This window comes from Corythoichthys intestinalis, unplaced genomic scaffold, assembly GCF_030265065.1.
Source record: "Corythoichthys intestinalis isolate RoL2023-P3 unplaced genomic scaffold, ASM3026506v1 HiC_scaffold_23, whole genome shotgun sequence".
In the NCBI taxonomy this organism is placed as follows: Eukaryota; Metazoa; Chordata; class Actinopteri; order Syngnathiformes; family Syngnathidae; genus Corythoichthys; species Corythoichthys intestinalis.
The window spans coordinates 7,334,159-7,349,873 of record NW_026651592.1 but is presented as its reverse complement, the minus strand read 5'-3'; the positions used below and the strand labels follow the sequence as shown (position 1 = coordinate 7,349,873).

General features: G+C 40.6%; 1 protein-coding gene across 2 annotated transcripts in view; it reads left to right on the top strand.

Annotated features, from left to right (window-relative positions):
- LOC130911162 (roundabout homolog 1-like) overlaps window positions 1-15,715 on the top strand; it is a 554,903-nt gene that overhangs the window by 491,416 nt on the left and 47,772 nt on the right. For both annotated transcript variants that reach the window (XM_057828938.1, XM_057828939.1), the window contains 4 exons: window positions 6,941-7,172; window positions 9,382-9,503; window positions 14,689-14,860; window positions 14,928-15,131. In XM_057828938.1, coding sequence (XP_057684921.1) covers window positions 6,941-7,172; window positions 9,382-9,503; window positions 14,689-14,860; window positions 14,928-15,131 — 730 coding nt within the window. The remainder of the gene's footprint in view (window positions 1-6,940; window positions 7,173-9,381; window positions 9,504-14,688; window positions 14,861-14,927; window positions 15,132-15,715) is intronic.

Sequence of the window (15,715 nt, the reverse complement as noted above, 5' to 3'; positions counted from 1 at the left end):
AAAAGGTCGTCGGCGGATGGCAGCCAATGAACAGATTGCAGAACAAGTGCTTTTATAAGTCCATTTGGCTCAGGTCTGTAATGTGCAGCCTTAAAAGGTCCATTTTGGCGCAACGGAGGATACCATGTGCGAGGTGTGCCAATTTGTGCCCCCTCTCTGATTGAAAACAGTGGACGGCTGTTAAAAGAATACGAGTGTGAACGAATAGGCGGCCAACTCTAAAGTGAAAATGGTTTGCAGATGTTGAAGGTGGGACTGAGAGAAAAGAAGCGGAAAACCGCCTCTTCGGGTATGTTCGATAAAATTGTCCATTTATAAAGCTTGAAATAGCTCAAATTTTAAAAAATGTAATATTACCATTGTTATTCTTTTGATATAATATTTTTTAAAATATCCAAGTGAGCCAATTTTTAACAAAAATTAACATGCTACCGCAGTCTCTTCTAGGATAAAATTGCTTTGTCATTCAAATCCCGGGATACACAGGAAAAACGCATGGAAATGAATATGCGTTTCTTAGTACTGGAAATGTTTCCGTACATTCAAAAACATTGGCGTGAGCCTTCTGTGTCATTGCCAGTTCAATTTGACCCGCCACATAAACTGAGTTTTAAGCAACCCCCTTTCCCATGTTTCTCAGGGCTTAATCTTTTTCCAACGTGAGATTTATTGGCTTTATATTTCACTCTGTTTTGTCTTTACGAGTTAATCATAACCACCTGAGCCTGTAGTTTATTTTATAGGAATAAAAATAGAAAAAACATGTTTAAAAGGAGAGCTGTTCACCTTCTACTGGGACTTACGGGGATATTAGCTCGGTGGTTACAATATATCGTAAAACTGCTTTAATTAAACAAACAGAAACTACCGAGTTAACGTAGCCTAGCGTACCCTAGCCCTTAACATGTCATCCTCCTTGGCGCACTCTGTCACTCCACTGGAGAGTGCTCTAATCCCACTCTAACCAGATCCAGACTTACAGGAACCTCTATCCAATGACCTCATAGTGTGGTTTGTGCAAATGGCTGCACCATGCCAAAGTAGAGCAATTGACACACAGTCAGAAAGCGTGTCAGAGACGCAAACTCGCGCGACAACTTTCGACAGACTCTCAGGTGTACCGCATGAGCAAATGCTTTGCGGTTTCGTGATGCTACTGTGGAGCTGAGGATCCTTTTTTCCGTTCAAAAGCTTCATTGCCAGAAATTCCAGTTCATTCCAGAGGGGTAACGTAAACTGACTTACCCTGCCTGTTCTGGACGCTACAGGATTATACTCCAGAGTCTTCACTTTGCTACAGTGTCACATTTACTTCCTGGCCTAAGTCTCGTCATGCATTAAAAAATTACATCATTGTGACATTTGGGGAAGCAGGACAAATAATAATAAACATTCATGCAAACATTGGCTGACCCTGATCCTGTAAATTCACTTGGAATTCACAATGGACTCCACAGTCATCACTTTGCTACAGCGGCACACAGTCTCCTCTTGGATAACATTGCTGGCAAACTACCATTACGTCTTTGCTTTAGTTCTGGCTAGGCATGTGCCGGTATGAGATTCTGACGGTATAATAACCTTAAGCCAAAATACCACGGGTCCACGGTATCATGGTATTGCAATTACAGCTCTAAAATGTGTTACTTTGAGATATCTGTACAGTGAGCCTAAACCCACAGCTCAACATTATTACCATCAGAACAAAAGTAATTGAGTTATTTTCCATAAAAAGCATGTGTGTAGGACTCGTATCATGTTTACATTAGACACACACTCTCTTTTTCAACACAGGCAGTTGCCAGGAAGAAAAAAAAAAACATGTTTACCACAGCTAGACACACTAAAAATACTGGAGTTAACTCTCGTAGCTGGTGGGAAATGTTCCTGACAGTGTTTACAATTAATTTTGTATAAATGCGAAATCATATTGGAGGTATTGCCTACTGGGCAGCCACCCTCCGCAAACATGTTTTGCATGTCGGTTGGCGTTCCTCCTCTAAGCCATCTGTAACTTTTCTGTAGCCGAAGTATTCCCGTAGCAGCGATGTTTTCTCCGATGGGGGAGAAAGTTCAGGTGGTTTCACCTCCTCCAGCCATCGTGGAGCACAGTTGACTTGCTGACACTGAGCAAAAACCAGTCGGGGAGGGTTGAGGCTTTCAACTGAAAGCGAGGGATTTCTCCCTGCGTTTTTGGGGCATGAAAAATAGCTAATACCATAGGGACAGTATGACGGAAATTTTTTACAGTTTTGAAACCGTGACATTTTCACACCACGGTATACCTTGAAACCAGTAATCGGCACATGTCTAGTTCTGGCTGCTGAAACCAGTCTCTTTTAAGTTATATTTTGCCATCCTTAATCTTAGATAAAATTGTAACATTTGCAGTTACAATCTACTGAATGACAACAAATCAACAAATCAAGAAAAGCTTCATTATTTGTACCAGGTGAAATATTCCTTCATAGTTTCCGCTTTCCTGGAGTGGCCCACAACCAGTGTTGTTAATCTTACTTTAAAAAAGTAATTAATTATAGTTACAAATTACTTCTCCCAAAAAGTAATTGCGTTAGTAACTCAGTTACCTAAATGTAAGAGTAATTATTTACTTGGCAAAGTAACTAGTGATAATTTTCATGTTTTGTTTTGTTTTGTTTTTTTTTCTCAAAAAAAAAAAAAAAAAAAAAAAAACTTAGGTCACACTATGTGAAGTGTAAAAGGTTTTTGGGACAATTGGCCGTAGCCCAATTCTTTACCCTAATTTACCCTGAATCAACAGTTAAAGCTGTAGTTGGAACTAATTTCTTCACATGCCAAATAGGGTCACAAGTAAAGTAATTAAACATTGTCCAACAAATAAAGCATGAAAAAATAATTTATATGTTGTATATTTGACAAAATAGTCGCGTTTCCGAAGTTCGAGCCTGAAAGGGGACGAACCCGGAAGTAATACGTCACACCGGGAACGCGATGGCACCTCCATACATACGGCCGCCATACAAAGCCCTTCAAACAATGATCCAAACAGCGATAGATCAAGCGCAAGGGAGGAGATCCAAGTTTTTGAAGAGTTGGAAGAAGAAGAGGAGATTGGAATTTTATGTTATTAGCCAGACGCCAGTCAGGATGCCAACAATGTGCCTAGACTTCCTGACATGGAATGGATACAAGACCCATCGAGATTACAACATTGGTAAGATATAGGCTGTTATTATTTTCATGATTTGAAGATGCAGGCATTTGCACATAATTTTATGGTTTTGTCTATCTGATGACATTGTTTAAAAAAAAAAAAAAAAAAAAATCAGACTTCATGTTCATTTTGGCAGATCCAGCAGCTCTCGTGCATATTAAATAATAAAAAAAAAAAACGTTGGGGGGGGGAGGAGATGAGTCGTTGTTATATCTTGACCGAGTGACCCACACGACACCTTTATTGGCTTTTACAACTTTACTCAACGTCTTGCCAAGTCACTCTGAACAATAACGTTTTTCTCTTAGTGAAGGAGTAAGGCACAAACAATAACACATCCAAATGACATGCGTACACTCTACTGGTCAATTCCCGTATTACAACTAAATAATATCCACTATATCACAGTCGCCGATGACTTTCTCCACTTTTTTGAGGCATCAATAATGGCGTGAGGAAATGTAGTTTTTTCACACAAGCGAACAGATTACAAAGCACCAATTCAGTGTTGTCCCGAGACTACATTTCCCATGATTCACTGCGTGGCCTGCGCGCTCGCTGATTCGCTGCCAGACATTAAAAGCAACACTTGTCACCTGTCAGCGGCTCTCGCAAAGCGGCGAAACACAAACTAGAAGGCTATCTGCAACATGACCGTGAGTTATCGTGACGCCGACCCGCTTATGTGCACATCCACACCCCTTTCCCGATTGATAGTGGATTAACCCTTTCGGACAAGATCGTAGATGACGCACAATTTAAACACGCTTAACCTAGCGAACGCAACAACAACTATGATCGGGGATAGCCTCGGCTAACGTCGCTAGCTTATACTGTTCATTCCACAACAGTTGGCAGCCTCTGCTTTGACAAAGTCATCAGTCATCTATCCAAAAATCACACTTACTTTTTGGCAAATCCTTGATCATAAGCAGACCGGTAGGAAGCAGGCATCTTCGAAGTGTTTGCAGCAGAGAACACTACTCGATGATGGCATGAAATTCATTCGCTTCGTGCGAACGAAAGATGTCCATTTACGTGCCCTGCTATCCTTTGGCCACTCATACAACTTTTCGTTTGAGTGAGAACAAAACATCGCCACACACCGCCGTGGCATCTTACCGAGAAACAATGCAACAAACAATACTGTTCTATGGCGGACTTCCCTCGCACTTCCCGGTGTGACGTAATTTCCGAAGATTTCCGAAGATTGCCGAAGAAAAGCATTTTCGTTGTCAAGGGCGTTGCTATGGGTTAAACAAAGAATCTGGAAGGGTTGCGTAAAAAAAAAAAAAGAAAATATGCTTATAATTGTTTAGCCATTGATATTATTCAAAAACATGGTTGGCCAACCTTACTTCAAAGTTCCCCTTTAAAAGTTGTTAAAATTACTCCCATTATTGCATCAGTTCCCTTCTGTCTACTTTTGACATGTTTTAAAACTGTTTCATCATTTAAAGATAGATTCAAGTCAAGATTTTGCCGATTTAGGAGTATTTTAGATAGAAAAAGTTACTCAGGTTCGCTAGGAAGGTTCTCTACAACAGAGCCTTCCTAAGAAGTTTACTGCTTTAAGATGGCGGCTGTTTGCTAACGCCCCCGTTCTGTCATTTCGCATCTAGTTCTATGTACAGTTGTGGTCAAAAGTTTACATACACATGTGAAGAACATAATGTCATGGCTCTCTTGAGTTTCCAGTTATTTCTACAACTCTGATTTTTCTCCGATAGAGTGATTGGAACAGATACAAAACAAAAAACATTCATGAAGTTTGGTTCTTTTATGACTTTATTATGGGTTAACAAAAAAAGTGATCAAATCTGCTGGGTCAAAAATATACATACATGGATCTGAAAAAGCAAATCATTGACTTGAACAAGTCAGGAAAGTCACTTGGAGCCATTTCAAAGCAGCTGCAGATCCCAAGAGCAACAGTGCAAACAATTGTTTGTAAGTATAAAGTGCATGGCACTGTTTTGTCACTGCCACGATCAGGAAGAAAGCGCAAGCTATCACCTGCTGCTGAGAGAAAATTGGTCAGGAGGGTGAAGATTCACCAAGAATCACCAAAAAGCAGATCTGCCAAGAATTAGAAGCTGCTGGAACACAGGTGTCAGTGTCCAGTCAAGCGTGTTTTGCATCTCCATGGACTGAGAGGCTTCCGTGCAAGAAGGAAGCCCTTGCTCCAAAAGCGGCACCTTAAGGCTCGACTGAAGTTTGCTGCTGATCACATGGACAAAGATATGACCTTCTGGAGGAAAGTTCTGTGGTCAGACGAAACAAAAATCGAGCTGTTTGGCCAAAATGCCCAGCAATATGTTTGGAAGAGAAAAGGTGAGGCCTTTAACCCCAAGTACACCATGCCTACCGTCAAGCACGGTGGTGGTTGTATTATGCTGTGGGGCTGTTTAGCTGCCAATGGAACTGGTGCTTTACAGAGAGTAAATGGGATGATGAAGAAGGAGGATTACCTTCAAATTCTTCAAGATAACCTAACGTCATCAGCCCGAAGATTGGGTCTTGGGTGCAGTTGGGTGTTCCAACAGGACAATGACCCCAAACACACATCAAAAGTGGTAATGGAATGGCTAAATCAGGCTAGAATTAAGGTTTTCGAATGGCCTTCCCAAAGTCCTGACTTAAACCCCATTGAGAACTTGTGGACAATGCTGAAGAAACAAGTCCATGTCAGAAAACCATCAAATTTAACTGAGCTGCACCAATTCTGTCAAGAGGAGTGGTCAAAGATTCAACCAGAGGCTTGCCAGAAGCTTGTGGATGGCTACCAAAAGCGCCTAATTGAAGTGAAAATGGCCAAGGGACATGTTACCAAATATTAGCGCTGCTGTATGTATATTTTTGACCCAGCAGATTTGATCACTTTTTTCTGTTCACCCATAATAAAGTCATAAAAGAACCAAACTTCATGAATGTTTTTTGTGACAAAGAAGTATCTGTTCCAATCACTCTATCAGAGAAAAATCAGAGTTGTAGAAATAACTGGAAACTCAAGAGAGCCATGACATTATGTTCTTCACAAGTGTATGTAAACGTTTGACCACAACTGTATATATGTGATATCTACCATGTCTACCATATCTACCATATCATGTGGGCGTAGTTTGTAGGCTATCGGCTACAGTCAGGTATTATTGGAGCCACCTAGCATCGCGTTTGCTCAGCGTCACAACTTTTTTGCCTCCTCCCCACTCCTGCTCTGGTCTTGGTGAGTCCGTCTCCCTCAAACTTTTCTCACGTCATTCAACCAACGTGGTAACGCATAGTAACGCACGCCTTTCCATCCTCAGTAACGGTAACAGCGTTGCCAAGATGAGAAAAGTAATTAATTAGATTACTCACTACTGAAAAAAAATAACACCGTTAGTAACGCCGTTATATTCTAACGCCGTTATTAACAACACTGCCCACAACTAGGGTGTTTGGGTTACATTCGATACGGGTTACTACTCTGTTCTTTTTAAAACAGTTCCAGTGCTTAAACTGTTCTTGAACCCTGCACTTTAGCTGTGAACACTTTTATCCACAGTCTCAATTTTGCTGAAACAGTAAATTATTGCTGCCCTTGGGTAAAATTCCAATTCAACCAAACTTTTTATGGTTTATCTTAATTGCCTCAGACTAGTTTCCTTTTTTCTTGATACACTCGGTCTCCTCTGGAATAAAAATCCCAATGAGTCAACTGTCTCCCACTAATATTGTGGCATTTTTTTCACTGTCCACTAGGTAGAGCAGCAGTCCCAGTACATCCAGGGTTACAAGGTGATGTACAGGCCTTCTCCGGAGGGACAACCGCGGAGTGACTGGGCTATATTCGAGGTGCGCACGCCAGGCGAGGACAGCGCCGTCGTACCTCAACTCCGCAAGGGCGTCACGTACGAGTTCAAAGTGCGGCCATTTTTCAACGAATTCCAAGGCACCGACAGCGACGTGAAAATCGGCCGGACCCTGGAGGAAGGTGTGTCTGCGAGTATGTGTGTGCTTAAGCGCTTTAACACTAGCATGCTTGCTCACACGTTTTCATGTTTACACTCTTTTATATGCACAGCTTGCATGTGTGCGAGTAGACAACAGCTGTTCACACCAGGCAGTGTGAGGGGGGCAGTGGGGAGGGATTATGTTCCAATGTGCCACACTGAAGCATGCTAGCGCCTGTACACCAGAGGTGCCCGAAACATTTACCACGATTGACTGGTAGATAGGTAGAGGGGTAAAAAAGTCAGCTAGTCTCTCAATTAGGGGTGTAACGGTACGCAAGAATCTCGGTTCGGTACGTACCTCGGTTTTGAGGTCACGGTTCGGTTCATTTTCGGTACAGTAAGAAAACAAAATGCAAAATATAAATGTGCTAGTTGTTTATTACACACCTTTGTGCTTTCACCAATAGGAACATTAGCCTATACAAAGCTAGAATTCTGCTGTTAAAGTAGCGGGTATTTAAAGATAATCCAACAACGATTTGCCTTTCAGACCCATATTCGTATTGGTCAGCTTTCTTTCTGAAAGAAAGAAGAAATAAGAAGTCCTGTGCTAAAGAGAAAATCAATCCCAATGACAAAGATTTTAACATGTATTTTACAAACTAAATGCCTCAATGAATCCCTTTTTTTTCTTATGAATGGTTTTCAAAAACTTTATTGGTGGATTTATTTTATTATGTGTTTATAGTTTACAAATGTGATGTAGTATTCATTTATATTGTATATTTTATGTTGTATAACTTTAGTTCCTATGTGAATATTAGTTCCTACTTGTTTTGTTGTGGTAGGAGCAGGGGTCGCGTTAACCGAATATTTTCTGTCGTTGACCGATTTTTTAAAACGGTGACGGAAAAAACTGAAGTCCACCTGTCATTTTGACAGGTTGCAATTCACACCCCAGACCACAGGGTGGCGAGTGAGCATATTAATTAGCTATTGTCTCTCTTGAGTGTGTTGCTAAGACCCTTGTGCATCTATTAGAGGTGAGTACACGAACGCTCTTGTACTGTTTAGCCTTTATTGTTGTTGTTTTTGAGATGTTAATAGCGGGAGTAGTATATGTACTTTGGAGTATTTTTTTTTGTTAGATACTTGTACTTTTACTTAAGTCATTTTTTGCAACTGTATCTGTACTTTACTTCACTAAAAACAAAAAGAAAAAAGAAGTGAGTACTTCATCCACCACTGCATAAGGGCTACCTGTTTAAATCCAGGGATTTTAACGGGAGTTCAGCGTGTATCTGAAAGGAGCTAAAGCCTGTTTTTGCAAAACTCACAACAAGCACGCAATCAACCTTGTCCGCCACAGCAAAATACCGCTGTTTTCAAACTTCTATCTCAATTGCTGTGAAATTGTAACATTTTTGTACAAAAATACTCTGTTTAGAAATCACTTTAACCTGTGCCTTTAGTCCCCGCTCTGATAAAATGGGCACATCGTGGTAACATTTGAGGACATAAGAGCAGAAATGACAAAAACAGACAAGAGGCAACATTTCCATTTACAACAGGGGGTGCGGCGTTAAGCACGTAACTGCACATTTTTAATTGTGGACCAGATGGAAAAATGTGCTTGTCTGCCAGAGTGTTTACTGGAAAGTGTTTTTCTGTTTTGGATGTCGTTTTGTGCTTAATTGAATGCTGCCTTTGGTGAAAATGATTGCTTTCACATTAACCACCACCCACACTGTCTCTCTAACGTGCATTTGTCATTATTTTAATTATCGCTTTAAAATGTCCACTAATTCTCTCCCAAATTAATTAACCGTCCTGCTGGGGAAAATTGAGATGGAACAAAGCCGCGCTTTTTGTTTTTTTTAACTCATTAACTGACATTGATGGCGATAGACAGCTAATCCATTTTAAACAGTAAGGTTTACTGCCAGGCCTCCCAGTCAAAATGGATTTGACGTTTAGGTGTGTCAAAGCAGCCGATGAGTTCTGAGGATAGGGTGTGTATCACATGAAATACACAGTTGGGGTGAATGCGTGGATCATATTTTGTTACCTTTTTTATAGTATTTGTGCCATTAAAACTGCGAGGCCAACGTAACTAGGTTCAAAAATCATCCATGCTATTTCTTTGTTGTCTGAAACTAGGCGGGCTTACTGACAGTGGTGATGTAGTGCAAAGGTGTGTATAATGTATTTTTTCCTCCTTTGTCTACACCCCCAACCTCCCATCAGTGCCTAGCGCGCCGCCCCGTGAGGTTACAGTGACTGAAAGCGGCGACAACGGGACTGCCATCGTGGTCTCCTGGCAACCCCCACCAGAGGAGGAGCGGAACGGGGTGGTCCAGGAGTACAAGGTGAACAATCTATTTGGGGGGTGCAGTAGGGACACAAAGCCACACAGAGGCACTTCTAAGTGTCCATGTGTAGTTATCAATTGAGTAGCTCAAAAAAGGTTAAGCAGACTGTTGGGAAATAGTGCCATCTAGTGGGACATATAAAGGTTGTCAGATAATGAAAATATTGTTTTGTTTTTGTTTTTTTATTGTTTTTGTTTTTTAAGCAAATTAAATCAACTATATTCATGGATATTCAAAATATATGTAGTTTGGTTGGTGTGGATTGATATAAAAACATGATTATAATTAGAATGATTCCTTTTTTTAAGTTAAAAAGGGATGTATTTGTTTGAAAAATATATCAAATCATATTATAAGCATAATGATATTTTTATCTAAAATATTCAAACTCGATTAAAATCATGTACCTTCACAAATGCTTTTAATGGGGGAAAAAAGATATTTTTACTTAAACGTTTAATAAAATATTTCAGATTATCTGTCACGTTTTTTTTTTTTTTTTGTACAAGCATGCATCATAAATGTGTAAACCTTCATTGGTAATTAATGAGCAGAATTTTGTATATGATGTCATATATGTGCGGTATTATTACAGTCACGATAATAATTATAATTGTTATTATAATCTTTAAAAGAATCGCCCTTTTCAATGTGTTTTTCATTTTTGATTTTCTTATTCAAGAAATTTGGGGGGGCGGGGGGGGGGGGGGCGGACTGGTAATCTGTGAGTTCTGGAGGGTCACAGAACGGCCGGTGCCCTGGACGGCCGCCATTCATTATACATCACTTTTTTTTTATCCCCCCTATCCTCTGATTATCTACAGTTCGCATCCAATCCGACAGGTAGCAGCAATGCGCCTGGCTGTTCACCGCCAATCTGATAGACGAGGAATGAAGAAAGCACAGAGTAGCCTTCATTGGTTCCTTCCTTGTGGAAGCAAAATAGCGACGAGCGTTAATGCAAAATATGGATGGTGGTGGCAAATAACAGAAAAGAGCAGGGTGGCGCGGAGAAGGTTAGGGAGAAAAAATTAATGAAACTGGAGAGTGAAGCATTAAAATGTCAACAAAATATTAATAAAATGAATGGTTTTACTTTAAAGTTTAGGTAGTTAAACTGATATGATATATATTTTTAATCATTTATATATCGTTTTGTTTTCTGGTTAATACTTTCCAATGAAGGTTACAATATACAGGATTTGTCTTGAAATGTTTATTGTATTTTCATTGAAATTTATTATTTGTATGGCAAGATTAATTATGGCAGGGGTCTCCAAACCAGTCCTCAAGGGCCGCTGTGGGGCCTGGTTTTTGTTTCAACCGATCGAGTACCGACAGTTTAACCAATGAAGTTTATGCTAAAACAAGCAGCACCTGACTGCAATCAAATGATTACACTTGTAAGACACCAGATTGGTGCAGAGGTGTTGTCTTGTTTTGTTGGAATGAAATCCTGCGCCCGCCGCGGCCCTATGTGGAATAGTTTGGAGACCACTGAATTATGGCACAAACAATGAAGTCGTTTTTATAGACAGAGATATATAGAGATATATTATAATCAATTGGATACGTAAAACTTGCATTGAAAAATAAATTCTTTCATTTGTTTATTCAGGTTGATCATAGAGCTAGTACAGAAAATGCTTCCAACTCCAGTTCAGCCTTGCAGTACTTTGAGCACCCCAAGTCAGACAGTCGCAGTCTAGGTGCACTTGTCATTTTTCACATTGTCTTTTTTTGGGTTCACTGTCAGTTCTTGTTATAAATACCGTAATTTTCGGATTTATTTGGGTGAGTAGGTAACACTTTATTTGACAGAGGTGTCATAAGACCATCATAATTATGGCATGACACTATCATGGGCATCACTAAATGCTTATGACAGATGTCATTAAGTGTCATCCAGCAAATTGTGTCACTAACTCCATCTTTGTCTAGCTCGGATCTTTTACATCCATTCAAAAGTGATATAATTTGCCGCATAACACTAAATGACATCTGTTACAAGCATTCATTAATGCTCATGAAATTGTCATGTCATAACTATGATTGCCTAATGACAGTCTTATGACACCACTGTCAAATAAAGTGTTACCAAATACCATAACTAGCAATTAATGAAACAGCTGGAAGAGTAATTGAAGAAATAATTAGCACGGAACATTAAATATGGATTGTTATTTACATTAATAGCGCCGCAATGCATGCTAGGAGCAGTGTTGTCAGTAACGCGTTAGTTAGTAACGCGTTACTGTAATCTGATTACTTTTTTCAGTAACGAGTAATCTAACGCGTTCATTTTTCTACACCAGTAATCTGATTAAAGTTAGTTTCCTTAGTGTCTCTGCGTTACTATTTTTTCATTGCCTCATAACGTATGTAGAATGAAGAATATTGTAGTCATGTACGAAGAGCATTTTGAATGGAAAATGCTAAAATAAAAGTGTCCCGGTACAAGTTTCCATGACAACGTCTTAGCTATTTCCTGTTTTGGTCTCGCGTCACGTGTTGTGGGACTAAGGCGGGTGGACATTAGCGCCAAATGTTGAGACGTTGCGAGGGAATGTTGATCTGTGGATATCCATGAATGAAGGTGAGTATTTTTCCTTCATTCTGGAGGGTATCCGCAAAAGGTTGGACCCCCTACATGCGCGGCCGTTTCGTAGCTTTGCCGTAGCAACGACGGGCAGTCATCGCTCCAAGTTGGCTAGCTTTTTTACATCATATGCGTGTTGGACATTTATGCCGTGAGGTGATGTGTTCGTTTAGCATCTGTGGGATGTGTTGTAAGTCCGATTGAGTGTAAAGTGCTTAGTTGCCGCCACGTTTTGTGGCCAAATTTACCGCGTGTGTGTTGAGAGGAGTACTTCCGGTGTTGTGCCGAAAAATAGCCGCCCCGCGTGAAATGTCCCCCTGACGGAAGCGCCCACACTTAGCTCGTACAACCAGCTTTTTCTTTCCAATCGATGGACACGGAAGCGACTTTCTTTTACCGTGAATATGTATTATTTTACTCTGCTTGAACTAATAAATATTGTATTGTGATTATGTATTTTACTCTGCTTGAACTAATGAATCTTGTACTGTGAATCTGTATTATTTTGCTCTGCTTGAACTAATAAATGTCATACCTGTGTGATTGTCATCGGGATATGGTCGTGAAAACCTGTATACTAATACATTTCTGTTCAAAGATGGTTATGTGGCCAAATCCACGATTTGTTACCAAAATACATTACTAGTATTTTGTGTAATTTATTTATTTAAAACTGATTTTACAGTCGAAAATCCATTACTGTAATGCGTCCATGAAAACATTTGACGTTTTCACCTCAATAAAGCCTCATAATTAAGCGCTCCCGTCCAGGGGGACATTTCACGCGGGGGGGGGGGGACATTTTTCGGCACACCACCTGTTTGTTAACGCCAGCCACCACCTTTGTGTTTATTGCACTGTACAATCCACTTGTGTGTTGTTGATTATTGTGCCGTCAGTTTGCATTGTTTTACATTGGCACTGATATGATGTTAACCATAACCCGAAATTCAGAAGTTTTAACATTAGGCTTCATCTTAGAGTTAGCGGGGTTTAATTGGTCGGTGGAGTTGATTTCAACAAATTCCAAGCAGTTTGTCAGATATTTGTTAGTTTCAGGGCTCTGGAGTGGCTAAGCTAGCGCGAAATTCTGATATTCCCCTTTAAATTCAATCATCGGAAAGTCAATTACATGTGATGACATTTTTCTGTTGTCATTCTTATGTTGAGGCGGCAAAGGGAGAAAAATGGGTCAAAAGTAACTGATAGATTACTTTTAAAGTAACTTAGTTACTTTGATAATGAAGTAATCAGTAAAGTAACTGGATTACTTTTTTGAGGCGTAATCAGTAATCCGTAATTAAATTACTTTTTCAAGTAATCTGTGACAACACTGGCTAGGAGGCATGTTGGACAACAACAATATTGACACCAGGTGGCAGCAGAGGTTGACTGTCTCCTCCAGGGAGCAGTGATGGCCAAATGAAGCTTCACGGTGGTTCATTTGGTCTTATAACAGTCGTATGATGCCGATGTCAAATAGTGTTACCAGTTAATATCTTTTGGTGTATATATCCCATAATACAGTGAGGACAGCAGAGGCTTAAAGTCCAGTGTGGCTTATCCATGGACAAATGTCGTTTTGGTGTCAAATTTTTTGGGTAGTGGCTTATAGTCAGGCACGCCTTATAGTGCGAAAATTACGGTACTTGAATAGCATAGAACAGCGGCGGGAAAACCGGCCCTCAAGGCCCGAGGTGGCTTTGTTATAACTGATCCAGCACAGGCAGTTTAACCAATGAGGGGTCCGGGGAAAACAAGAAGCCCCTGACTGCAATCAACTGATTGCACTTGTAAGACACCACATTGGTGAAAAGGTGTTCTCTTGATGGGTTGCAACGAAAACCTGCACCCGCTGCCGCCCGTTCTGGAATAGGTTGCCTACTCATGGCATGGAATAATTGCATTCCTTGCAGATACAATAAATAGCCTTCATTTGTACATAATGCTGCAAGTAGTTATTGTCCAAGCCTGTTTGTGCAGATACAATAAATAGCCTTCATTTGTACATAATGCTGCAAGTAGTTATTGTCCAAGCCTGTTTGTCGTATGTTGTATGTGGCATGTTGTCATACAGTATATTACACAAACAACATAATAGCACTTTCATATTCCCACAATTTGCAGTCATTTTATGGCTTTTAGTCCCCAGGAAGCGTGCACGTGTAACATGAAAGCAAATGTTTCTTGGACATTTGGTTCCCTTTGTGGCACTAACATTTGATGTACAGATTGCCGCTCCCCCAAGCCGCTCTAAGTGGCTCAAGATGATTGATTTTACCCCCCCCACCCCCAATATCACTGTTTATTTTCCATATAAATGTTATGACTACCCGACTTTAATACTGAGGCATTTTTTGGCGTGGCTTGGAAAACATAATGTTAAGTTTTGAAAATAGAAAGTACAAAGTACAGCACAACACGATAGCTGCGTCCCACTGAGCTCAGGCTCTTAGAGCTATGGCTCCAATTTGCCACCATGTAATGTTTGACTCGGTGAACAGAGACACAAAGTTTAAACAGAAATGTTCAGATGGATGCGCTCTCACTCTTAAACGTGTATTTCTGTCTCATTTGTGGAAGATTTGGTGCTTAGGAAACGAGAGCCGGTACCACATCAACCGCACTGTGGACGCCACCACCTTCTCCGTGCTCATTCCCAGTCTGGCTCCGGGGGTCCGCTATGGCGTGGAAGTGGCGGCAAGCACCGGGGCAGGCCCCGGGGTCAAGAGTGACGTCACCTACTTCCAACTCGGTGAGTAGAAAGTACTACCGAATAACGTCTGCGCGACAAAAATAAAATTCTTGATTGTTTGACTCAGATGCATCAGGGAGGATGACGGCGGCAGCGGAGGGCCCACAGAATCCTCTATCGCAGCAGATATCTGATGTGGTGAAACAGCCGGCATTTATCGCCGGTATCGGTACCGCATGCTGGATCATCCTGTTGGTCTTCAGCATTTGGCTGTACCGGCACAGGAAGAAAAGGAACGGACTCTCCAGCAGCTACGCTGGAATACGCAAGGGTAAGTATTGATTACGTTATGTGAAGTCTGCCTGCCAGGCTTAAAGATGGTGATGTGACCTTTTGCCCTGTTTCTAACTCATTAGCTACCATACACTCCCACTCAAAATGGATTGAGCATCTAGCCCTATCAATGCCAAGAGCAAAAATATTGTCATATGTCTTGTTTTTTCCCTGCCTCTTAAGTACTACTAGATAACATTTTTGAATACATTGAAATTACAAAGAAATAGATTCCCAAAGTACAGTGGGGAGAACAGGTATTTGATACACTACCAATTTTGGTGGTTTTCCCACTTGCAAAGCATGTAAAGGTCTGTAATTTGTATCTTAAGTTCTCTTCAACTGTGAGGGACGGAATCTAATACAAAAATCCAGAAAATCACGTTGTATGATTTTTAAATAATAAATTTGCATTTAATTGCATGAAATGAGTATTTGATACATCACAAAAATCGAACTGAATATTTGGTACAGAAACCTTTGTTTGCTATAACAGATACCAAACGTTTACTGTAGTCCTTGACAAGGTTTGCACACACTGCAGCAGGGATTTTGGCCCACTCCTCCATGCAGATCTTCTCC